Source organism: Ochotona princeps, chromosome 1, assembly GCF_030435755.1.
Source record: "Ochotona princeps isolate mOchPri1 chromosome 1, mOchPri1.hap1, whole genome shotgun sequence".
Classification (NCBI taxonomy): domain Eukaryota; kingdom Metazoa; phylum Chordata; class Mammalia; order Lagomorpha; family Ochotonidae; genus Ochotona; species Ochotona princeps.
The window spans coordinates 91,965,710-91,993,279 of record NC_080832.1 but is presented as its reverse complement, the minus strand read 5'-3'; the positions used below and the strand labels follow the sequence as shown (position 1 = coordinate 91,993,279).

The window sequence follows — 27,570 nt, the reverse complement described above, 5'->3', positions numbered from 1 at the left end:
TTCTCACATCTTTACAATCAACAGTGAGTTATCTTTTCAGAGCTGCTGCTATGGTAGAAAGGATGGATTACAGCCTGCAAACCCCGCATCCTGCTTGGGAGCACCCTTTGAGACTTAGCTACTTGGCTTCTGAACTGCTACTGCTCTGGGGACAGCAGTGGAAGATGGCCCCAGCACTTGGCAGCTTGCACCCCAGCATAAAACCCAGATGGATTTCAGCTCTCCTGGCTTCTGCATGTTCCACCTGGTTATTAAGGTCATTTGGGGAGTTAATCATTGGATGGAATATTCTATTTTTTTACTCTGTCACTCTGTCTTTTAAATAAATACAGAAATTAATAAATATATATTTAAAGTTATCATTTCAGTATAGCTTGTCATAGCAAAACAAAATTCTGTGTAAACCTCATGATAGTCACAAACAATGCACCTGTAACTGGGGCCAGTATTGTGGTCTAGATGACAAAGTCACAACTTCTGTCACCAACATTCCATGCTGGGGTGCCATATGGAATTCTGGTAACTGATGATCAAGTTTCCAGCTACTGAATCTGAGAAAGCAACAAAATATGTGCCATGTCCTTTGGTCTCTGAGACCCAAACAAGAGAATGAGATGGAGTCCCTGCTCTCAGTCTGACCTAGCCCCAGCTATCACAGCCATCTGGGGTAAACCAGCTGGTGCAAAGTTGGTCTCTCCCTCTGTTTCTTTCTGCATTTTTCCCTCCTTCCTCCTCTCATCTTTTCTTCTCTCCCTGCCATTCTTCCTTCCAAATAAATCCTTACAGATAAACTACAATTCTAGAATAGATTTACCAAAATCAGTAGGAAAAGAATCAAAGTACAGTTCAGGAAACTTTTTAGCTATAAATGAACATTGTGAGAAAGGGAGAAACAAACAAGTACAGCAAGCTTACAGGGTAATCACAAACTTACATAAGCTGACCTTACTAATGGATATTTGCTAAATAAAAGACAAAGAGTGACAGAATGGATTGACACAAGGTACCCAACTGTATCACGCTAATAAATAAGTTATTTCACCTCCAAGAACACAACTAGACCGAAAGTGAAAGCATGGAACAAGATCTTCCAGAAAAACATATCTCCTCCCTACAAAGATAAAAAAAACAGGAATAGCCATTTCTATCAAAAAAAGTTTAAAGACTAGTAGGTTAACTATAAAATGATAAAAGACTTGATGTAACCAGAGCAAACATAACTCATAAATATATTTAAACACTTAATGTTAGCAGTACAAATACATAATGCAGCTGTTACTAGACCTAAGAGAGAATTCTCCAATACAATAATTGCAAAGAGTAAACTTCAATATCACATTTTCAGAAATGGGCTGACAATCAGAGTATCACAGAACCAGTTCAAACTGCAAAATTAGATTGTTCAACTGAAAACAACAGAAATCCACAGACTATCCATACCAACAGATGAACCATCTACATGCTCCACAACAGCACATGGGGCATTCTTCAGGACAGATCAAGTGACAGGCTGCAAAAGTCTGAGTGCATTTAAATGAACAGAAATCACAGAAGATTTTTTGTGACCACATGATAATAAAAGCAGGAATTCTTAACAAAAATATTGGAAACTACCCAAACACATGGACATTAAACAACTTATTCTGAGGAATAAATGTTTCAAGGACTAAATAAAGGAGGGAATAAAAGAAAACTTATGAAATGAATGAAAATGAAAACACAACATAACAAAACCAATGAGAAAGATTAGAAGCAGTACTAACAAGGAAGTTAATCCTAATCTATTCCTTCATCAAAATCAGAAAGATTTCAGATAAATAATTTACCACTGCACCTTAAAGAACTAGAAAAAATTAGGATAAATCACCAAAACTTATAGAAGAAAAAAAATAAAATTCACAATTTAAATAAATGGCATGGAGACTATACAAAGTTTAAAAATTAATGAAATATAGAACAGGCTCTTTTAAAAGGTAATCAAGATTGATAAACTTTTAGGTAGAATAATCAAGAAAAACAAATGGAGTGGGGAGCAAGAGAGATAATTAAAGCATATAAAATCAGAGAAGAAAATGGAGCCATTATAACTACATCACAGAAAGCAAAAAGATCACTGAAGGTTACTGTGAACAATTATTGACAACAAATTTGATGGCCTATAAAGATTTGGACAACTTCTTCAATGTACATACCTTACCAATATCTGTTAAGGAACCTATGTATTTCATCTCATTAAAGATTTTACTGACCTAATTGCTCATAATTTTTGCTTATCATTTGAAGATTACAAAATATATAGTAATGTCATCTCTCTCATTCCTAATACTGATATTTTCTTTCACTTTTTGTTGCTCAATCTAGCCAACATTTTGTCAACTATATTCATTGCATCAAAGAAAAATGTCTTTTGGTCCCAGCATGGTAGCCTACCTGCTAAAGTCCTCGCCTTGCACACGCCAGGATCTCATATGGGCAACGGTTCTAATCCCGGCAGCCCTGCTTCCCATCCAGATCCCTGCTTGTGGCCTGGGAAAGAAGTTCAGGATGGCCCAAAACCTTGGCACCTTGCACCCACATGGGAGACCCAGAACAACCTCTGGGCTCTTGCCCTTGGATCAGCTCAGCTTTGGCCATTGCAGCCGCTTGGGGAGTGAATCATCACACAGAAGGTCTTTCTCTCCATCTCTCCTCCTATCTGTATATCTGCCTTTCTAATAAAAATAAATGATCGTTTTTTTTAAAGATTTATTTATTTTATGACAGTCAGATATATAGAGAGGAGGAGAGACAGAGAGGAAGATCTTCCGTCCGAAGATTCACTCCCCAAGTGAGCCGCAAAGGTCGGTGCGCAGATCCGAAGCCAGGAACCAGGAACCTCTTCCAGGTCTCCCACACGGGTGCAGGGTCCCAATGCATTGGGCCGTCCTCAACTGCTTTCCCAGGCCACAAGCAGGGAGCTGGATGGGAAGTGGAGCTGCCGGGATTAGAACCAGTGCCCATACGGGCTCCCAGGGTGTTCAAGGCGAGGACTTTAGCCGCTAGGCCAAGGTGCCGGGCCCATAAATGGATCTTTAAAGAAGGAAATATATATATATAGCATTCTTATCTGTCTTCACCATACCATGCAGCAGAATATAACAACTGCTGTCATCTCACTGTAGCTTATTGTATTCTGATCAAATTTCCTAATCTTCCCTTCTCCATCCTCCTCATCATCTGGTACCAACCATTCTACTAGGAAATCCTATGAGATAATTTTGTTTTAGATTTTGCATACTAAAATAAGCTCACAGAATATTTATCTTTCTGTGCTTGAAACACTTCAATAAACATAATGACTTATATATATATTTTTTAAAGATCTGTTTTTTGTTTTTTAATTGGAAAGTCAGATCCACGGAGAAAAGGAGACAGAGACAAAGATCCTCTGTCTGCTGATCCACTCTCCAAGCGGCTCCAATTGCCAGTGCTGAGCCAATCCAAATCCAGGAGCCAGGAGCTGCAGCAGCCAGGATACAATCGGTGTTGAAATGGGATCCTGGCACATGCAAGGTGAGGACTTTAGCCACTAGGCCATGGTACTGGGTCCATGATTTATACTTCTATCTGTGTTTTCCTAATGCTGATCATTTATTCTTTTATGGCTGAATAATATTCTGTTGCATGTACGTATCTCATATTCATATTTACTCATCAATTTATGTCACTTTTTAAATGTTAAGTGTTTAAAGCTACAAATTTCAAATTAATTTTTATTTATTTGCATCTACTGCAGCTTGAGTTATCGTATGTTAATTTTCATACTGCTCAAAGTATTTTTCCAAAGTCATTTCTAATGTTTCTTATACTATTTATTATGTATTACTTACTTAATATATCGAGGTTTTTCCATTCTTTTCCTAATTTTTAATTTAGTTCCACTGTGATTACATAACACACTTTTAATATGTTAGTCTTAGTTAGCATATTGATACTTGTCATACGGTCCAAAACAAAAAAGTACATCTAGTAAATGTTCATTATGGACTTGAGAAATACATTTATATTCTGCTGTTTTGGGGGTGCTGAGTATTTTCTTTAAAAGGCAATTAAGGGCATGTGATTTTCATAAAACTATTTGTTAACTGTTTAAATTTCCACTCATTCCGTGAATTTTTATAGAGACTTATGCTGAAGCTTGGCAAGTCTGCACAATCAGAGGAAAAGTTCTGAAAAATAAAAATACATAAAATCGATGTAATGGAACAAAAAGAGCTCTATTATATTTTAGGTTAGCAGAGGTGTCTCATAATTTTTGATCATTGTTATAAAAATTTATTGAAGGGATATATTTATATCTCTGTATTACATTTTAGTCATATCTTGGCAATAGAGAAACATGACTATATGAGTCTCTTATCATTTCAAATAAATGTAAAATTATTCCCTTATAGAGATGACTGAAACTGTAGGGCAAGCAGGCTTGGATAATTATGAGTTGAGTAATTCACTTTTATTTAAATCAAATAAAGCAGTTACTCACCAGACAAGTGGTCACACACACCTTTATATTCCAATATTTCTTTCTCATATGTAGAATTATTTTTCAATAAACTATTCTAAGTGTTTCAGGGTGACTTAGAATTCATTTTGTTTCTGGAATATAATGAGGCACAAGAACCAATGTCTATTTTAATATGCAGTTTAGAAAACTACTTTTAGCCTTCAACATCGTCATTTGCTTCACTATCATTATGTGCTAAAGAAGCAATTCATACTTTCTATTTTCCCTGTAAAATGAAAGATATTTCATAGCAGTTCATAATTAATGGACAAAATCATGTAAATATTAAAGGACAACCTAACACTTTTTTGCATACCACTCTTTCAAAATAACGAATACTATATCATGTATTCCTATTGATTTTTAAAACTACTCACAGAAAATTCAATGTTTTTTTCTCAAAATGGAGAGAGAATCCAAACATAGATGTTTTTTATCTTAAGGTATTAAGGAAACAAAAAAAAGCAACTTGCCTCAATATTACCAACACTGTAAAATAATCTGCATAAATGCATGAAGAACTATGAGTCTACTTTGTGCTCTCACAATTTAATATGATACTCTATTTTACCTATATGTGAAGAGTTCATGGTTTACACCATACATAGAAAATCTTTCAGATTCCAGATACATTGGAACAATGGCTTCTAACAGGATAATGGGTAATCACTAATACCAGGCATCTAATTATCAGCCAAAGAGCATTTGTATAATTTTAATGTCTCAAAATTGATGTCACCTTAACTGTATTTACTATACTTGTATTTTGAAGATTAAAATGTGGATATAAGCTAGTGAAATTCTAAAATGGATAAACAAAACATACCATATGACACTTTCATATGCCATTTTAGACAGATAAATATGTCATATTAACAGTAGAAAAATAGAGTCTATGAAAAAAGCCCATCTTTTCAATTTTCCAAAAAGAAAACATCAACAAAATCTTCCTTAGACACTAACAGTCCTTTCAGGGAATCAGCTAAACTCTATTTGAAAGAGTAGGTATATACCATACTCTATAGAAACATATACATTTTTTTATACGCCTGTTTAGGTATTAGGGATGTTTTTGTTCAAATGTTAAGAATTCACCTTGAAAATAAATTGCCAATTAGGGTTTAAAAACGAATCTCTCTTTCTAAAAGTAAAAAACAAGCAAACAAACAAACAAAAAAACAGCCAATTGCAGTGGGAATTTATCACATTCTAAAGCATCCTCAGGTCTGACTGTGTTAAAATGATCCATCAAAGAATGTTTTTGTGTTTCAATTTGTCAGCATTTGAGAATAGATCACAACACTATGCCAAGAAAATCTTATGAAATTATTTCTGTGCAACAAAATAGTTTGCCAAAAAATTAAGGCAGTTGTTTTGTCTTCCTTTTTTCATATTTAATTGACATTATCTGCATTTTTGTTTCTTAGTTGAAAAAAAAAGAACACAAAGCAATACTTCATTTTGGAAAAAATTATATATAATGATTAGTTTTGTGATGATGAATTTTATTTGAGATTATTTGTTTGAGAGAATGAGAGATTGATCTTCCATCTGCTGGTTCACCCCAATCAGTCACAAGAGCCAAGTCCAGGTCAGGCGCCAGGGACTCCACCTAGGTTTCTCACCTGGGTGACAATGACATGAGTATTAGCAGGGAGCTGGATTGGAAACAGAGCATCTGGCATTCACAGGATGCTCCCATATGAGATGCCAGGGCCACAAGCATCATCACAGCCTGCTGGAATACAATAGAAGCCCCTGTCACTTTGCCTTTTCAATCAATCCATTTTCTTAAAAAAGTGAGTAATGATTACATAAGGAAGATATTCTTTTTGTAGAGGAAAAACCAGAACAAAATAATTATCATTTCATAGTTTATTGGAACTATATTTATAACATTTATTTGGGAAATATATATTCAGTTTGTAAAGATTACTTTCAGAAGCTGGCACTATGGCACAATGTTAAGCTGCAGGCTGCAATGCCAGCGTCTCTTATAGGCACCAGCTGGAGTCCTGTTTGCTTCATTTCTGGTCCAGCTCTCTGATGATGCAATTGAGAAAGCAGTGAAATACGGCCCAAGTGCTTGAGTGTTTGCCACACACATGGAAGGCCTGGAAGAATTTCCTGGCTCCTGGATTCAGCCTAGCACATTTCTGGCTTTTGCAGGCATGTGGGGAAGTAAAACAGCAGGAAAATTTCTTTCTTTCTCTCCGAAATGCTACATTTAAAATGAAAATCTTTCTTTAAAAAATTATTTTCCATTCTTCTATCAAGTATGCACAAACTGGAAGTCTGTAAACATTCTTTTATTGTTTTAGGGAATAAATTCCAATTTTATTGTCTGCACCTGTAGACAAAGATATGTTCAAGGGAACTTTCTTGAAATAGTAATTTATTACAATGAAATTATTTATAGACTCACCAATGTTTTTAAAAGAAGGATCATTAATCATTCCTGGATATTATAAACAAAATGGCCGTTCCATTACCTAATTGTCTAGATTGTTGTTTTGAATGGTTTTTCAAAAAAACTTAAATTCTGTAGGCCATGAATTGCTGCTTTGTTTCTATATACTTAATCTTTAATTGTAATCCCTTTAATTTAACTGAATATAAATGATGTCTCTACCGTGGCAATGCTGAATGTCTTGAAACAGTAGCCCATTGTAGGACACTGTGACCCTAGAAGGTCAGGGAGCACAGGATTACAATTGATAGGATATTATTTGTATGAAAACAACTGAGTGTGTACCATTGGTGTAACTAACTGTAAATCATTGGTATGAGAACAGTTGAGTGGACAGCATGTGAATGAGAACACTTGGTGGGATATACGAAACAAAGGGTTCCAAACAAGGGTATAGAAGCAGTTGATGGATTTTGCTGAAAAGCTCAATACCTCCTCCCTTATCCTATATGACCCTCAGCGTATAAAGGTTGATGCCACTAATAAACTTCGGCTTTCGACTATCAGTCAGAGTCCACCTGTGTTATTATTGGCTCCCTGTACCAAGGCCTTTGCTGCAGGTCAGCGACAGCCCATTAATGTATATTCAAGATATTTATTGTGATCCTCATGAGTTCCAATAATGCAACAAACAGAAATCTGAGGCACATAATGGGTTTAATGTATAATCTCCATTTGTCCGCATAAAAGTGGCCAAAATAATAACCATTAAACAAAAGATAAAATGGAAGTCTTTTTTATGAAGCATTAAAAATATCCATTACTATATCTGAAACTCAGAAAAATAACCCTAAAAAATCAAGTTTCCAGATTTTCTAACATTACAAAACTACTCCTAAAAAAGATAGAAATTTATTTTTTAAAATGTATTTAGGAGGCAGAGAGGACACAGACAATGATTGATGAGAGGAAGAGAGTCAGATAGACAGAGGATGGTGTGGCAGGGATGGCGCTCTCACCTGCCAAAGTGTGTACAAAGATGGGAGGTAGGCTCAGGATGAAGCTCAGGAGGAAACAGAATCTGGGTCTCCCACCTGGGTACCAGGAACACCAGAACTCAAGCCAAATCTCCTTCTTCCAATGACCTGCAGTACCAGGAAGCTGGAGACATGCATAAATCCTGGTAGGTTGCCAAGGAATAGACATCTTAACTGGGGATAACGCTCATTGTGGTACTGCAAGTAAGACTTCTGCCTGCAGTGCCAGTATCAAATATGTGCCCCCGCTTGGGTTCTGGCTGTTCCACCTCTGTTTGCTCTCTGCTAATACATCTGGGAAAACAGAAAGAAGATGGCCTAAGTGGTTGGGCCCCTGCATCCATGTAGCAGGCTTGGCAGAAGGTATTTTCACACCAGCCCAGCATAAGCTGTTGCAGCCAACTAGGGAGTAACCAGAACATGGATCATCTCTGTCTCTTTCTCTTTGACTCTGTCTTTCCAAAGAAATAATAATAACTATGAAGATAATAATGATGTCATATTGTCTTAAAACAGAATAACAAGACTTCATTTATGCAGTATTTCTCAAACTTAATGCTATCATTTATTTACTAATTTATTAATTTTTAAGTTTTTATGAGGGAAATCTGAGTTTTAACTTATGAATTACATTATGTGCTTTTCAGATAAAATCAAAATTGTGCATCTCTAATTCAATTCACATTTCTAAAGGACTGAATTTCAAAACAAAAATCACCTGAATACCAATAAAGCACATGAAAATTAATAATATTTTAAGTCAACTTTAACAAGTATTAAGTTAATATTGATTTATTCAATTATAATTCTTAGTATCATGATTAAAATTGCATACATTTTCTTTTTTTATAATTTTTTAAATTAATTTATTTTTTTAAAGATTTATTCATTTTTATTACAGCCAGATATACACAGAGGAGGAGAGACAGAGAGGAAGATCTTCCGTCCGATGATTCACTCCCCAAGTGAGCTGCAGCAGGCCGGTGCTGCGCCGATCCGAAGCCGGGAACCAGGAAACTCTTCCAGGTCTCCCACACGGGTGCAGTGTCCCAATGCATTGGGCCGTCCTCAACTGCTTTCCCAGGCCACAAGCAGGGAGCTGAATGGGAAGTGGAGCTGCCGGGATTAGAACCGGCGCCCATATGGGATCCCAGGGCTTTCAAGGCAAGGACTTTAGCCGCTAGGCCACGCTGCCGGGCCCTAATTTATTATTTTTAATTCATTAATTACATTGTATTATGTGACACAGTTTCATAGGTACTTGGATTTTCCCCACCCCTCCCAACACCCTCTCACCATGGTGGATTCCTTCACCTTGTTGCATAACCACAGTTCAAGTTCAGTTGAAATTCCCCCATTGCAAGCATATACCAAACATAGAGTCCAGCATCTTATTGTCTAGTCAAGTTCAATGGCTTCTTAGGTATACCCTCTCTGGTCTGAAGGCAGAGCCACCAGAGTATCATCCCGATCAATTAAAAGCTCCAACATACCATCAGCAAAAATTTACATCATTATGGAATTAATTGACATAGCATTGAGTAACCAATATGCTAAAAAAAAAAAAGACTGCAAGTTCTTAATCACATCCTGTGACTTCTTCATTGACATTTCAATTATAGTTTATACACAACCTATAACATACATAACATGTTATACATAACATCATATCATCTTAAATTAAGGCAAACATGTGGTATTTAACCTTTTGGGATTGGCTCATTTCCCTTAGCATTATGGTTTCCAGTTTGGCCCATTTGGCCACAAAGAACTGCATTTTGTTTTTTTTTAATAGCTGAGTAGTATTCCATGGAGCATGGAGTAGATGAACCATAGCTTTCTTATCCAATCCTCTGCTGATTGGCATTTTGGCTGCTTCCATGTCTTTGCAATTACTGATTGTGCTGCTATGAACATAGGAGTGCATGTTGGTTTCTCATAAAACAAGTGTTCTGGATATATTCCTAGGAGTGTTATTGCTGGATCATACGGTATGTCGATTTTGAGTTGTTTAAATGTTCTCCATACTGATTGCCATAGAGGCTGTATCAGCCTGTAAAATTGCATACATTTTCATTGGTTCATATGCCACCAATTTTTTTTTTAACTTCAATCTTCTTTATCTTTTCATTTTAATCACAGAATATACCAAGATATTTTCTTCTGGTGTGCTTTGTCACTAGTTTTATTATTTATTATTTGATTTTTTCCATTTTCTGCATTTCTCATATATTTATTTGGCTTTCAACTTGATTGCTTTGGATTCAGCACTGGTTAATTCAATCAATTTGTAACTGAATATATTTAATCTATATTCAATATGTGCAAGCCATTTTTCTTGCAATTTACTCTCTGAACAAAATGGAAACCTGTTCATGGAATAGTAACATTGTATTATATATTATGATATACCAAAGATGATTTAAAACAAATGATGGGGCCTGGTATTATGGCTCAGAGGCTAAATTCTTTGCAAGCCCTCAGATCCCATATGGGTGCCAGTCTGTGACCCGGCTGCTACACTTCTTATCCAGCTCTCTGCTTGTATCTTGAAAGCAATACAAATTGGCCCAGGGCCTTGGGACTCTGCACCCACATGGGAGACTGGGAAGAGGCTCCTAACTCCTGGCTCCTGATTAGCTCAGCTTTGGCCACTGTGGCCCATTTGGGAATGAACCAACAAACAGAAGATTTTTCTCTGTATCATCTCCTCTTTGTAAATCTGCCCTTCCAATAAAACACATGAATCTTAAAAAAAATACCCTTACCTTAAATTCAAATATGATTCTCTTTTATATGTAGGAATTTAGTTTCCATAATTTGGGTTCCATACATCTTTGTGGCAACAGTCCTATAATCAATTCACCATGTATACTGTAGGATGATTGTAGATCTAATAAGGAAATCTTAATATATGATCCAACATTTTAGCAAGCAATTTTTGCAGGTGGAACTGTTTGATTCTATTATGCAAACGTAAAATATTAAATATGCTTAAATTTACATACAAGCATACACATTGTCCTGCTTTTGAACCTTAACAGCCATGTAAGGCTGGTTCTGGAGATGTACAAACTTAACTGATTTCTAAATTTCTGAGAAGTTTCAAATTCAGAGTGTCCTTTTCTTTTTTTATATTAATTATAGAATTATAGATATACCTCCTCCAATTTGAAATATGTTAATAGTGTAAGTCAGGGCCCAGTGCTGTAGCCTAGATGCTGAAGTCCTTGCCTTCATTTCATATCCCGGCTGCCCCACTTCCCATCCAGCTCCCTGCTTGTGACCTGGGAAAGCAGCAGAGGATGGCCCAAAGCGTTGGGACCCTGTACCCACATGGGAGACCTGGAAGATTCTCCTGGCTCCTGGCTTAGGATCTGCTCAACTCCAGCTACTGCGGCCACTTGGGGAGTGACCCAGGGGATGGAAGATCTTTCTGTCTGTCCTTCCTTCTGTAAATCTAATTTTTCAATAAAAATAAATCTTTAAAAAAGTGTAACTCAATAAACCTATCCCATTTGGCCTCATTAGAAAATTATTAAGAAAGAAATCTTATCCATAACATAACATGATATGCTTAACATCATATCATATTAAATTAAGGCAAACATGTGGTATTTAACCTTTTGGGATTGGCTCATTTCCCTTAGCATTATGGTTTCCAGTTTGGCCCATTTGGCCACAAAGAACTGCATTTTGTTTTTTTTAATAGCTGAGTAGTATTCCATGGAGTAGATGAACCATAGTTTTCTTATCCAATCCTCTGTTGATGGGCATTTTGGTTGTTTCCATGTTTTTGCAATTACTGATTGTGCTGCTATGAACATAGGAGCACATGTTGGTTTCTCATAAAACAAGTGTTCTGGATATATTCCTAGGAGTGCTACAGCTGGGTCATATGGTATGTTGATTTTGAGTTGTTTGAATACTCTCCATACTGATTGCCATAGAGGATGTACCAATCTGCAGCCCCACCAGCAGTGGAGTAGGGATTCCCTTTTCCCCACAACCTCGCCAGCAAGTGTTGTTGGTGTTTTTCATGTGGGCCACCCTTACTGGCGTTAGGTGGTATCTCATTGATGTTTTAATTTGGATTTCCCTTATTGCCAGGGAGTTTGAGCATTTTTTCATATGTTTATTTGCCATTTGGGATTGTTCCTTTGTGAAATGTCTGCCCATTTCCCGTGCCCATTTCTTGAGTGGCTTGTTTATTTTGGTGTTTTGGCTGTTTTGTAATTCTTTGTATACTCTGGAAATTCTTCCCAATAAGTAGTTGGACTTGTCTGGACTATGGGATGTTGGACTCTATGCTTGGCAAATACTTGCAGGGAGGGAATTTCAACTAAATTTGAACTATGGTTATGCAGCGGGGTGGAGGAACCCACCATGGGGGGAGGGTGGGGGGGAGAATCCCAGATTCTATGTAATTACAACACAATGTAATTAATGAATAAATTTAATTAAAAAAAGAAAGAAATCTTAGTAATAACATTTCTTTTAATTCTTACCTCTTACTATTTGGGATGTTTATCAATAAAGGTTAGTGTGACTGAATAATAAAAAAGTTCACATAATATTTTCTTAAAGATCCTAAGTTATGAGGTTATAGCTCACAAGAATCAGTGCTAGGATAAACTTGAAAATGTTAGTGGAAGAAAAAAAATAATTAAAAAAAAAAGAAAGAAAATGTTAGTGGAAAATGCATATGGTTTTGCATCTGCTGATTTACTCTCAAAATGGCTACAGCAGCCAGAGCTGAGCTGATCCAAAGCCAGGGGCCAGGAGTTTCCTTTGGGTCTCCCACACAAGGTGCAGGATTCCAAGGCTTTGGGTGAGCCTATATTGCTTTTCCAGATGACATGCAGAGAGCTAAATGGGAAGTAGAGTAGCGGGAACACAAACCAGCACCCATATGGTATCCCAGTGTTTGCAAGGGGAAGATAGTCAATTGAGCATCATGTTGGGTCCCTATCCACTTTTCCAAAATATTTTTTATCTCCATATGTAAAAAACTCCCACCACCTGCATTATTTTTCCTGTCTACATGTACTCTTTAGTCTATTTTTTCAAGATTATTTTATCTTATCTTATCTTATCTTATCTTATCTTATTTTATTTTATTTTATTTTTTTGGAAATGCAGCTGTACAGAGAAAAGGAGAGACAGAGGGAAAGATTGTCTGTCTGTTGAGTCACTCCCCAAGTTCACTCAGGTTGCAATGGCCAAACTGAGCCCATTCAAACCTACTATTTTGTTTTTTTACCAGAATATATCAATCACCTTTATGTCAGTTTTCCTATGCAAGGAGCCTGAAATTTGGATAGTTTAAGATTTTGTTCAAAATATCTTTTGTTCTAGGAGGATTTTATTCTATCATAATTTTAAACTTTTTACTTATTTTAATTTCCTTTTTACTCTGAGAACCTTTTTTGTTTATGTTGTATCCATTCTTTGTATTCCACATACTTCATTGGAGTGTAAGAAATCACTACTTATTTTGAAAATAAGCATCCCATTAAATACTCTTTGTTTTCTACTACAATTTGCATGGCATAAGGCATCAAAGTTGTGTAGGCTAGAGACAGTCTGTTCAAAAACATAATCATTATTAAACCAAAACAGAAAAATGTATTCATTATTTTAGTGCCAACTAAATTCAATTATTAAAAATTAGGTAACTAGAGATATATGAAGGAACATGTGATACTGTGATACAATAACAAATAGATATGTGGTCTTCATTTTTGGAAGACCAATAATATCTGATTTAATTATCTAAGCAATTTTATCTTCAGTGACATATAATAGAGGAGGGGTTCACCTGAATTCAGCACCACTAACACAGAACAAAGATGAAAAAAGATCAGATATCTAAGATAAGAAGCTAAAACACAAGTGATCATGAAATATTAGCTGACTTCATAATAAATCCACCTCCAGGAATTCCATAATAAACTAATTTTATGACATATAAAACTCATAGATGATAATGGCATAGACAAAATCTAAATTTTGCTTATATTGTTTTTATAATTTAAGTGATTGTGCACAAGCAGATATAAGCTCCGTTACTAAATAAACTTTTACCATCAGATTTGTTTTGTTTATATGAAAGGCAGAGTTACAGAAACAGGGAGAGACAGCGAGATGTCTCATCCCAAAGGCCTGTAGCTGGTGAAGCCAGGAGCTTCTTCAGGGTCTCCCACAGGAATGCAGGGGCCATCCTTTCACTGGTTTCTCTGGCACATTAGCAGGGAGCTTTGGTGGAAGTGGAGCAGCCAGGACTGGAACCTGTGCTCACACTAGGATTCTGGTGCCACAGGTATTGCCTTTACTTGCAATGCCACAGTGCTAGCCCCATAATAAACTTGGGAGCTAGAGAAAAACCAATACTATGATCTGAAATAAGTAGTTTCCCTTCCTGAAGGTTCTTGTGAAAAGACACAGGTTGAAGAAAAAAAGAGAAAGCAGAATATGTTTATTGCAGTCCCAAGAAATGTACTATCGTGATAATGTTAACAAAGAGCAATTTGCCTTTATTTCAGATGTGAGGGAGGAAAAGAAACTTCTAAGTACTTCAGTGCAAAATACCAGGACAGGGATCCAACAGCATCTGTTGAGAATCTGATGTAATTCTTCGGTGAGTACCCTGTCAAAACAATATAATTTGTAAAGTACCAACCCTACGGTGTGCAGTTCTTCAGAGGTTAAATTTTCCTCTTGGTTATAGATATTGAAAATGCCACCACTAATTACTTGGAAATATTAGACACCTCATGATTCAGTTTGGTAGAACTATTTAAATTGATGTAGATGGCTTCATTTATTTAACAAATCTAGTCTCTCTGATTAGGGAATCGCAATCTCCTGTTTACTTCTGAATTCTGGTGTCTTCATTTAGGATATTGCTGTAAAATTGTTCTCCTAAACCTTACTTTTAAGATGATCATTTGCCGAATGAGAACTGAATAGCTAAAAATGGAGGCTTTCCTAGCATTAATAGATTTTACTCAAGTAAGGAAAATCAGAGAGACTTATATAACAAGCAAATGAGTATAATCTTTTTCAAAAATATATAATTTGATAAGTATGTTAATACAAAAGATAATGTAAATATCCTGTGCTTTATATTTAAATTCTATATTGTGAAAACCCGCTCCCAGAAAGATAAAAATGAAGCTTCATACTGATCATATTTTATCCAAACCCATCTAAATTACCAAAAGATGAATAAACAATGGAAAAGTTCTAAGTGACATACAAGAACAAACTTTAGGTAAACTAAACATATAGAACCACCTAAAGCATTATTTCAATTGAAACAATGCAGAAATAAAACTGTATGTTATGTAAGCCAATTTATGAATTCAAGTAAAAGGCCCAAGGATAGTTACAGAAAGCAGGAAAATAATATTTACTTGGGACTGAATAAACATAAAGTAATGTTTATCTTGACAGGATAAGGCAAATAAAATATATGCTTGAGTGCTTAAAATTATGCTTATCTACCATATGACCCAACTATCCCACTTCTGGGGTTTACCCAAACAAAATGAAATCAGTGTATGAAGGAACTACTTGTATACCCATGTTTATTATGACACAGTTCATTGTAGCTGAGATAAGATATCAACCCTGAAGTCCAGCAATGAATGACTGGATGAAGAAAGTGTAGCATATATACACAACGGAATACTATTTAGTCATTAAAAAGGAGGAAATATTGTGTTTCACAGCAGCATGAATATAACTGGAAACCATTATGTTTAATGAAATAAGCCAGTCTCAAAAGACAAATTTCCTATGTTTTCCCTTATCTGTGGTTACTAACAAAATGTAATCTATGTGAGAAATGGACATTTTGAGATTCGATTATTGTTTAAGCCCTTGTCTGTACTCTCAAGGAATAGCTTTTATTTTTCTACTTGCTCTGTGTGGAAATCTTCAGCTACACGTTAGTCATTCAGTAGCATGTTATTTAACCTCATGGAGTTGTGAATTTCTTTTGTTCTTCCTGTTGTTGATTTTGTATTGTGGCTTTTCATTTAAGGGGATGTACAGTGACTGTGTAATAGAGACTATCATATTCAGATGTGAAGATACAATACAGTATGTATCTCTATTTCCAGACCAAGGATAGACTCCCAATGACCCTGTTTACCATATTTTAACATCAGTATGCTGGACTCTCTGTCATTGTCAATGCACGCAATGATGGACATATGACTGAGTATGAAGAACTATACTATAATAATAATATAAGGAAACTCAATGAGAGTGAAGAGGATTGGGGAGGGGGTTAGGGAAATCCCAGGGCCTATGGAACTGTATCATAAATTGTTTATGCTCCTGAATTAGTAGTGGTAGTTGTTGACTTTGCCAAGTTTCATTTAAGTAAGTATAATATAGGTAGTGCTGTGGAGTATGTAAATATTACACACAAATTGAATAAAGTAAAGCGATGGGCATTTGGCCCAGAAAATACATTTCAAGTTGGAGTGCATGAGTCACTACCAGGTTCCTGACTCCAGACTCCAGCTTCCTGTTGCCACAGTTTCGACAGTCAATGGCAATGGTTCCAGTGTTTGGATCCTTTCAATCCATGTGGGAGACCTGGATTGGACTGCAGGTATCCAGTTATAGCTTTGTCCAGTTTGTCCCATCCTGATGGCCCCAGGCATTTTGGAATTGAACCTTATAATCATAGCTAGCTGTCTGTCTCTTAATACAGTAAACATTTAAATGCCCTAAAAAAAAAATCAGAGTTGTTAGCGCTTAAAATTGAAAAATGCTGATCTTTAAGAACTTAATTTTAAAATATATTTTAGGTAGATATGTGAAAGGAAGAAAATTAAGACTAAAAAATCATTCAATAAAATCTGATGGTAGATGCAAAATACTTCAAAATATACAATTGGAAGAGACAAAAAGAAAAACCAATTCATATTTGTAGTAGAGCAAGCAGCAAATGCAGAATATTGTAATTTTAGAAATGTGAGCAGGAAAGCTTTTACATTCTTTAATCAGAAAACACAGTTCGTTTTGCTTGTTTTTATTTTTTGTTTTACCTCAGAGCAATGCTAGAATTCCAGATAGTAGTAAGCACACCTATAGTCTTGGGAGAACTGCAAGAGAAATACTGGCAGAGCAGAACACGGTTCATATTCAAACTCTGAACTAACAGAAATGTAAGGTACTTTCAAGTTTAAAACAAAATATTTAGGTTGCAAAAAAAAAAAAACCAAAAAAACAGAAAATAAACTTCCTTGCCAGAAAACACTTTAAAAATTAAATTCTCATAATGAGTCTTAATGATTTCTGATATTTAGATATTAAGGAGAAAGCCATAAATGTCTGTTACTTAGTCACTTGATATACCTACTCCTGCAACAAGCTGAAGTGTCACACCTTGACAGCTCAGGGACACTGCTCATTCAAAGTGTTTTGGGACTGGCATTCCTTGAAGGGTACACCACAATTTCCTGCTGTGAAAAGTCATGTGATGCAGTCGATGTTGCTGACAGCAAAACACATAAATTTTCATTTTTATCCTGGGTATTTCACTTTTCTCATTCTTTATTTCATTCTTGGTAAACCCACAGACATAGAAAACAGACATGACCTCAACAACGTTGCCACCAAGTGAATTAAGAAACGCCTATCTTTTGTCTGTTTTTTGTTTTTTCTTTTTTGTTTTTAATTTTCCTTCAAATTTGTGTAGCATATTTATTCCCAGAAAGCAGAGTCTTCAGTTTTGTAAACAAAGGACTTCAAAGACCCAAACTCTATTCAACTAAGGAACAATTCTGATATTTGTGGCTGATAAAACTGCAATACTGTTTAAATTTTTACTGGCTAATGAAAGTTAAAAACTAATAAGGAGTAGAAAAACAATAAGTCAAGTAAACATCATGGCAACTAATGAAACTCAGCAGAAATTAGTGTTCATGATGCACTAGAGTCAAATGCAGGGTTTTTCTTTTCAGCATCCCCACACTGGACCAATTACCCTCCTAACTGTACCTCCAAATTCCCTAAACTGTACTACAGCAAGCTGCCTAAGTTTCTCTTCAAAGAACACGGCTCACATTGGGGTCAAGTTTCAACTCTTTAAAACATTAAAGGCATGTTTCTAAGGTACACAGATAACAATAACCACCTTATTACTGAAAGCATTCCTGAAAGAGTACCATAATTAATATTTAACATTTCAGCTAACTATTCCTACTTGGTTCAATATAAAAATCAGCCACAAAAACTAAACATATGTTACTATTTTACAATGAGCAAAATAAAATTCTTTAATTTTCTTTCTAAGAGTTAATTCTCCCATTAGAGTTCTGATATGTGCATTGGGATTATTGCTTCAGTTTTTGGGTTTGTGGGAAAAGCAATGATGTTGCTCAATATAAAAATAGAGAAAATCTTAATATGCAATTAAGAACTTAATTTCTTAAGTGTAATTTTGCACTTACACATATTCTAGATATGCTCATAGCTGGAGGGCTAGATATTAACTATCAATGTTATTACATAATATAACACAAAAATTACCAAAGACATATGATGACACCTTAAAAGTTCACAAAAAATAAAATTAAAAAGTATTCTATTACAAAATCATTTTGAAATCCAAGTAGGTATTTTTCCCCATAATACCCAGTCTTCACTTTGTGATGTACTCATAGTGAATACTGCTAAAATATTAATACTAATAACAAATGAATCTGTCTTAACCGAGCTGAACTGCTTGAGAATTTTAGGGGCGGGGATCCTTTTCTTTTTGATAAAGCAAATTAGTACAAATAATTTTAGCGGGTTTGTATGTGAGTTCCTTTTGAGCAGCCCTGATGGTCTAGGCATTGCATAAATCTGATTCTGAATTTAAAACCCATCTTTATAAAAGACAGGCAAGAAATGACTAATGAAGTAACACTCATTTTGCACTCTCAGTACAAAAATGCCATATGGACATTGACAAATACACAATCTGTCTTGGTCAAAAGGAGGAACTAAGAAAGAAAATGGTTCCAATCTTGTACTGCAGTTGATTTGCCCTCTGGGATCCATCTAGAATCTTTGATAAAATGCTGAAGCACTTGCTTTGTCAAGCTGTAATAAAATTAAGAAGCCTCACAGAGAAATTGGAACTACCTGCCCAATTAACCTTGAGACTCGTGACATTAAGCCAGACATTCAGAAGTAGAAAGCTCTTAAACCAACTTTATGACTAGCCTGATACTTTTTAACTAGGAACTTTCCTTTTCTGGTATGATTAAATGTCTGTACTAGAAAGAAACCTTTGAATGCTTCTGCTGGATATCTTTCCCAATCATGGAAATTTGAATTGAATCTTTGACACATACTAAACCATTTGACAGGAGAGTTAAATTAAACATAAGTTGCAAGTAAAAATGAAAGAAAAACATACAACCAACCTCCTCCCTTTTCCTTTATCCTCTCCTCAGAAACTCTCAGTCTGCAGTGGCTGTCACTAAACTAACCGCAGAAATACAAAAAGAGAAGAACTCTACTAGAGAGCGATCTTTTAAAGTTGCTATAAAGTCACTATCAATTGTTGCATAACCAACCACTCCAAACCCAGGGTCCAAAAATAAGCGCTGCTTTGTTAGGATTATCAAGAACATGGATTCTATGAGTCAGAGATTCACACACAGTACAATGCGTATAGCTTGCATCTGAGTTTAGGGATGGCACACCAGCAGAAGACTTTTGTAACTGGTCATGTCTCAAATGGCTAGATAATCTGTAGACTTCTTCCCTTATGATGTGACGTCTTGTCCTGAGACCACTCAAAGGCCAGAGTCCACTAGGACTTCCCACTTGCACCTGTAGCTGGCTTACCTATGTACTTTTGGATATCTACATGGAAGGTGGTCTCAGGATCCTCAGAATCTTTGATCTCTGAAAGTCATTGGTCCTGCAAATAAGGAATGTGCACAGCTTCTCCCAGAAATCGTAAATCTGTACTCTGCCTTCCATTAGTTGCAAACAAGGAACTGAAACTATATAGATTCAAAGGGCAGAAAGAATCAAAACCTACTCATGTGTCTCTAAAAGAAATGGTCAAAATTTGCAACCATTAAAACTGCCACGGATTGAAGAATTTAAAACAGCCCAAGGTACATCTGGCCCCTTTCTACATTGGTTATGCTGCTTTCAGATTTTATTGTAATATTTTTTGATGTACACTAACGCTCACAAAAAAAGTATCTCCTTCCCTCAGGGATTCAGAAAACTGCACTATTATTATGGTTTACATAATGTGACACATCTAAAAAGTCCTTTATTTTTATACCTCCCATCTTTTTAAAGGAGTTTTCTAAGTTAATGTTTTTCTTTAAGGTGTATTTATTTCAAAGGCAAAGTTACAGAGACAGAAAAGACACAGGGAGAGAACTTTCATCTGCTGGTACACTTCCTAAATTGCCATAACGGCAGGAGCTATGCCAGGCCAAAGTCAAAAGTCCAGAGCTTCTTCCAGGTTTTCCACATGGGTGCAGTGGCCTAAGCACATTGGCCATACTCAGTTTATTTCCCATGTCATTAGCAGGGAGCTGGATCAGTAGTGAAACAATTGTTACTTGAACCAGCACCCATATTAGATGACGACACTATAGGTAATAGCTTAACTTGATATGCCACAGGGCGGGTTCAAAAAAAAAAAAAGGTATCAGAAACCTTAATTCTATAATTTCTTTTACTCTTTTTGAGAAAATTGTATATTCCAACTAAGAAATGATGGGGTAGGTTAAGCTTCTACCTGCACCACAACCATTCCAATTAGGTACCAGTTTGAATCATGGCTACTCTACTTCTGATCCGGCTCCCTGCTAAAGGTCTGGGAAAGTAGCAGATAATGGCCCAAATGCTTGGGCTTCTGTACTCATATGTGAGATTAGGAAGGAGCTCTTGGCTCCTGGCTCCAAACTCATCCAGCTTCGGTCATTGCAATCATTTGGAGAGTGAACCAGTGGATGGAAGACTCTGTCTCTTCTCTTCTCTCTTTAACTCTTCCTTTCAAAAACAAATCAAAACAAAACAAATCTTTAAAGAGGAAATGGCAAATAAGACTGCAATAAAAGTGAATATACTAGTAACATTATCATCCAAACCCACAAAGTTAGGTGTAACAGTTAAGATATCAGTTGGGATGGTAGCCCATATTCCATATCATAGAGGCTTATTATAAATCCTAGTTCTGTACCCAAATCCAACTTCCTGCTAATTCTCACCCTTGTAGGAAATAGGCAAGGGTTCAAATAGTTGGGCTTCTGCTACTTGGACTATGTTTCAGATTCCTGAATTTGGTCTGGCTCAGTTCTGTGCATAGCAGTCATTTGGGAACTGAACAAGCAGTTGGACAACACACATATTCATTAATTTAATCATTAACGTTCTCTATCTCATAAAATAAGAAAATTTTTAAATCTATATATAAATCATGATTTATGATGATGGCATTAGGTTCCTGCGAATTTTCAAATGGAAGGTCTTAAAGTGAATGTTATCTGGTTCTAGATAAAATTAGACCATAGGAATTTATTGGCTCATGGCAACATATCTTTCATTCATGACACATGAGACTTTTCTGCCTCACACTCTGTCATCGAAGCTTATGAAGACATTGGACACTGAATTGACTGTTTTTTCATGACAGGCTAATTAACACAGCATTGTAGATGGTAACTCCCCAAGACGTAAGCAGAATGAAGATGCAAAAAGAAAAATTTCATCACCAAGGTACACAAATACATTCTTTAGTTCTATCTTTAACTTATGGTACATTCCTTGATCTTCACAAATTCATGTAATATTTAAGAGAATTATTCTTATTCCTTGTTTTTTATTGGAGTTAAAATGAGCAAGGCATATTTTCTTAGTGTATGAATTTTCTACTGCACACTGTGTAAGAAGCACAGTCCATACCAGAGTGTCTGGGTTCTTGATTTTGAGGGATTACCAATTGCTTTGGTTTTCAGGTTATTAAATGATTGAAACAGTGGTCAATGTAACCAATAACATCCTGACTGACAAGCATGCGCATGCCTCCCCCTTCAAGTTTTGAGCAACTACTGGGCTGTTTGATGTCAGCCAGAGCCCAGCAGCCTGATATAGCGCTCACACACCTCATTGCCCAGCAGGCAGCCACATCTCTTTGAAGATTTTTAGTTGATTCTGTTGTTGATAAAAATTGATCTTGCCATAAAATCAGATGGATTTACTCAAGTAGCCATCACCAAATAAAGAAAATACATTTTAATATAGAAACTGCACAAGTTATTTGCACATCAAAGATGGAAAAGTCTGCCTTGAGAGTTATTATATATTTTCAAATAAAACTCCACTAAACAGTACTTTACATTAAAAATTTTAAGTAATATTAAAACTTCTACATAAGTGATGTTGTCGATTTTACATATAAAAGTGTACGTATTAGTGGGGTACCATGTTACCTTTACAATCTCTATAAACCAGCATTTTACATTTCACATACAATCCCTAGCGTGTCTTAAGATCACTTATGATAAATTTCAAACAACTCACTATCAGACAAGCCAAAATATCTTCTATTACAAAGGAATCAATTTGTTACATGACCTTTTTTTATTTTTACTTAAAAGCAACAGATAAGAATGATAAAAATGTGGTTCACTGTAATCCTGTTTCATCACCCTTGTCTGGACGTGTCCAGCCACTGTCGGATTTTTCCCTAACCTGTTTTTGTGGAGATAGTATCTTTGTTCTTGGATTTTCAAAGTCAAGCCTGAAGAACCAGTGCTTACACTGTTCCCGCTCAGAATCTCTAGCAACACCACTGAAAATAGCAACACGCTATTTAAAGCTCTAAGTAAGTTATCCAGAATATTGTTCCAAGCAACTGCTAGTGAAGCCAGCAGCTGCATGGTTATTTGGAACCAGCTGGTATTATGGTACCTACCATATGTTACATAAAGAACTTAAACTTTAAAGAAATTTCAGAACTACCAGCTAATTTTCTGAGCTATTTTGAAATATTGTAAATATACTGTAATTTTGCTTTCAACATTTTTGTTAGTATGCCTTTTGTTCTTACACATTAAAACTGAGCTTCTGCTCAAGCATTCCTGGATTATTTTCACATAACCAACAACATCAAATAAAAACATTCAACATGCTGGCCAAATCTATTTTTGTATAAAATGCGGTACATTTACAGTTATATGGTCATATTTCAGCTTTATATTTTTCTATCTGTAGTCAAATAAGTGTTAATACATAAAAACAAAATTAAATGAGGTTGTCATTTTATGTACCAATTAAGATAAATAATCAAAATCCTTTTCACCTTTATTAAAGAAATTACTATGGAGGCCAACATACTTGATTAAATTATAGACCTGTGAAGGCTTTAGTCACCTCCAATACTCTAAAACAGCTTAATAAAGAATCTACTTGAGAACATAGCAGGTATAGGATAAGCTTTTTTTATTAAGATAAAGTTTATTATAGAGCCAAGGGTCAGACACATGGAAATGGGCTCTATATCAACAGTGCCCATCATCTTAGATAAAAGAATATACAGACCTACTTGTGCCTACGGATAAAACTTGAGGTTTTCAACCTACTGTTTAAATAACATGAAATCGCTCTCTAAAGTGTCCAAGCAGTGCATTTGCTTGCAATAACAAAAAACCTCACCATTTGTTATTATAAACCAGAACTGTTAATGATACATAGTATGCTCAATAAGCACTTGTTCAATTAATGCATATACATGCAAACATGCTTTCATTAGCAGGTGAATTTTGTTTATTATGAAAAAGATAGCCAAAATCAGGTAAAAGTTCTCAGGTCATACTATCTAGAGATAAGCTACAGTAAAAATAATCACTAATCTATTAAGTTTTCATGAGTATTCAGTGTTTCCTAAGTTAAACTTTTTCATGTATATGTCTATGGTTTTATTTTCACTGCTTCAGAGATAAAGGCTTTCTTTTCTTCATATTTGAAAAAAAAAAGTTACCATAAATTGACACACATAATAATTATTAAATATTCACATTTTATTTTCATGTGTGAAGAATGATAAAAACACAGCATAGTCTAATATGATGGATCACTCAAGCTAGAGCAAGAAATAGGATTTTTAAAGCAACAGTTAATATCAGGAAATTAAACCTAATGGAAGCTTAATTGAACCAAATTAATTTTCCATTGGATTTTGAAATAACCCTAATACCTAACATATTCATAGAGCAAAAGAAACCCAATTTGAATTTTTATGGATAAAAAGTGTCTAAATATATGAGAATGAAGAACTTTAAAAGATATAGAGAGACTACATAGAGGTTCTGGGTGTACAAAGCTGCCTGGGACAATTCTTCAGCTTGTGAAAGCATACAGTGTAATTCGCTAAGTAATAAAACATGAGTTAGGCTATTGTAGGAGTTCAGTAAAATCCCACCAGGTGTGTGTGGGGGTGTGCATCCTTCTTAACTATGTAAATATCAAAAATAACACTTATTATTAAAATCCCACTGGGAAGGATATGCCATACTATGCATACACACTTATCATATACATATACAGTATGTATATAACAGCACACAATAAGAAAGCTATCATGTAAGACTATGAGACAACTAGGGAACATATAAAAAAACCATACTGAATACTATATGTACTTACAGAATATGACATGTCAATCACAGGTCAAGCATAAAGAAAAACAAAACCGATGATAGTGGAGGTCAAAACCTTATTGCCTAATTAGATGCTCTTAAACACTTACAGTGGAGTTGGAGAAACCGTAATCAGAAGGACTGGAAACAGAGACATTTGGTAAATTATGCACATTACAGATCCACTGAACAATACCCAGAAGAAAAGATGAGTAAGAATTACTTTTTTGCCATGTAACTCTAAAGAAGCATATATACAAAGTGTCTAACTTCTTCTGGTAAAGAATGTTTCCTGCATGATATGCCTTTAAACAGACTGGTGGAAAATCTTATTAACAGAAGACAAAACTCTTACAGTCTCAAAGAACCTATAATTTCCCTTCTGTATTCAAATACCAAATCATAAAATATAGGCTGACCAAATGACACTACATGTACAAACACCCTTTTTGAACCAATTTCCAAAGGTTCACCATAATTAGTTTTTATAAGTAGCAATTAGTCCCAAACATTGAATGCTAACACATAGGAAATTACAATATAAAAAGCAGAAAATAATTATGTAGTTTAGATATGAAAGAAATCATTTCAAATAGAAACTGGCATACACACACATACATACATATATATATAGCTATACCTATATATACACATATTTAATTTATTCTTTTGAGGAGAGGTGAGCTGTTTAATACTGAAACATTTTAAGAAATAATAACAATTCTAAATTTACAGATTAGTACTTAGGATCGGTTCTGGTAGAAGGATAAATGTAAAAATAGATCAGAGAGATAACATCAAAGATTCAAACAGTGATTATGATTAGGTTATATGAATGAAGAGAGAAAGGGGATCTAGCAAGGAAGCTAAAGGAAATCAGCTCCGACACGTAGGAATATTCCTCCTAGAATGCAGAATCAAGTTTATTTGATAGCATTCTATAAAATGGGTTATAGAGAGGGAAAATTCAGAATACATGTTCTCAAAGACACAGAGGCAACAACTGGTTTCTATGAGGCTAGAGCTAACCTAAAGTGTACGAAGGTGGACCTAGAATGTAACAAATCACAAAATAATGGCGAAAAGCAACCCAGGTGTGTTCATAAACATGATCATCTCATCAGTGTTACAGATAAATTCTGCTATGTAAAACATATCAAATTAAATTTGGTACCTTTGCTTTATCTCTCATTGATCCTTTGCCCAGGATAGACATTTTAGCACCTGTTTCTTCCTGTAGCCTCTTCAAGGAGTTTCCTCTGGGTCCAAGCAATTTCCCCACAAAATTGAACTACAAAACAAAATCAATAGGAAGTCTGTTTTAGAATAAAGGATGATTTATGCCAAGTGATGAATTGTATAGTTTTAAAATGTTTAAAGATATTCATCTCACACCCCTTCCTCAACATAAAACCATTTCAGATCTTTAATGTAAGATCCATATTAAAAAGTATACCTGTGGGCCAAAAAGATCGATACCAAAAAGAATACATATGAGCACAACATAATAAACTAGTGGCTGAATCCCTGCCTTGCATGCACCAGGCTCCCATATGGGTGCCGGATCATGTCCCGGCTGCTCCACTTCCCATCCAGCTTCCTGCTTGTGGCCTAGGAAAGCAGTGGAGGATGGTCCAAAGTCTTGGGACCCTGAACAGCATGGTTTCTGGCTCCTGGTTTCTGATTAGCTCAGCCCTGGTCATTATGACCACATGGGATGTGAACCAGTGGATGGAAGATCTTTCATTCTGTATCTCCTCTCTGTATACCTGCCTTTCCAATAAAAATAAATACATATTTTTTTTAAGATTTATTTTATTTTTATTAGAAAGGCAGATGTACAGAGAGGAGGAGAGACAGAGAGGAAGATCTTCCATCCAATGAGTCACTCCCCAAAAGGCCGCAATGGCTGGAGCTGAGCCAATCTGAAGCCAGGAGCCAGGAGCTTCCTCCTGGCCTCCCATGCGGGTGCAGGGTCCCAAGGCTTTGGGCTGTCCTCGACTGCTTTCCCAGGCCACAGGCAGGGAGCTAGATGGGAAGTGGGGCTGCCGGGATTAGAACTGGAGCCCATATGGGATCCCAGCGTGCAAGGCGAGGCCTTTAGCCACTAGGCCACCGTGTATCAATTTAAGAGACACAGACTACCTGAAGTTATCACCTGATATCAGGGATAGGGATGGCACAAAATGTGGGTTGTGGTGTGAAAAGAAAGAAACTGATTGTGAAACACAAAGCAGTTTCTCTTTTCAGGTGATAATAATCTTTGAAAATTAATTGTGAGGTTGATTTCACTTCTCTAAACAAACTAAAAACCATTGCATTTTATACTTAAAATTGATATATGATATGAAATATATTTCAATAAATTTGAAAAATATTTAATTAAAATATTTTACAGTATATGATAAATAAGGAAATAAAAAACAAAAGGTTTCCTGCTAAGCATACTATAAAGTCAAGGGCGTCAGTTCTTACCACATGTATGCAATACTGTACTGTATAGGGAAAAAAATGGAACAGTACAACAACATCCACATTGTTTAGGGATGAGCACACTGTCTAGAGATGTGACATTGCAGCAAAATTTGAAGAGTACATTCTTCGATCAAGTAATGTTGAAAAATCAGATGTCTATACATAGAAAAATTTTTAAAAAGCAAATACATGTACGTATAAGGTATACATAAGTTTTGCCTACCTTGAGGCAAACCTTTAGATTAATTACAAATAAAAATATGAAAGATAAAATTATTAAATTCTATGAAAACATAGCATATAAGAACTTTGCAAAATTGGTAAAATATTACTTATTTAAGAAGGAAACAATAATTCCACACCTCTAAAAAATGCTGCTGGTTCGAAGCCCCATGAAGTATTAAACAGACAGCCACGATA

At 35.6% G+C, this 27,570-nt stretch overlaps 1 protein-coding gene across 1 annotated transcript in view; it reads right to left on the bottom strand.

Moving 5' to 3' along the window:
• KHDRBS2 (KH RNA binding domain containing, signal transduction associated 2) overlaps positions 1 to 27,570 on the bottom strand; it is a 522,250-nt gene that overhangs the window by 303,963 nt on the left and 190,717 nt on the right. The window contains exon 3 of the mRNA XM_004580477.2: positions 25,850 to 25,966. Within this exon, the coding sequence (XP_004580534.1) occupies positions 25,850 to 25,966 (117 nt within the window). The remainder of the gene's footprint in view (positions 1 to 25,849; positions 25,967 to 27,570) is intronic.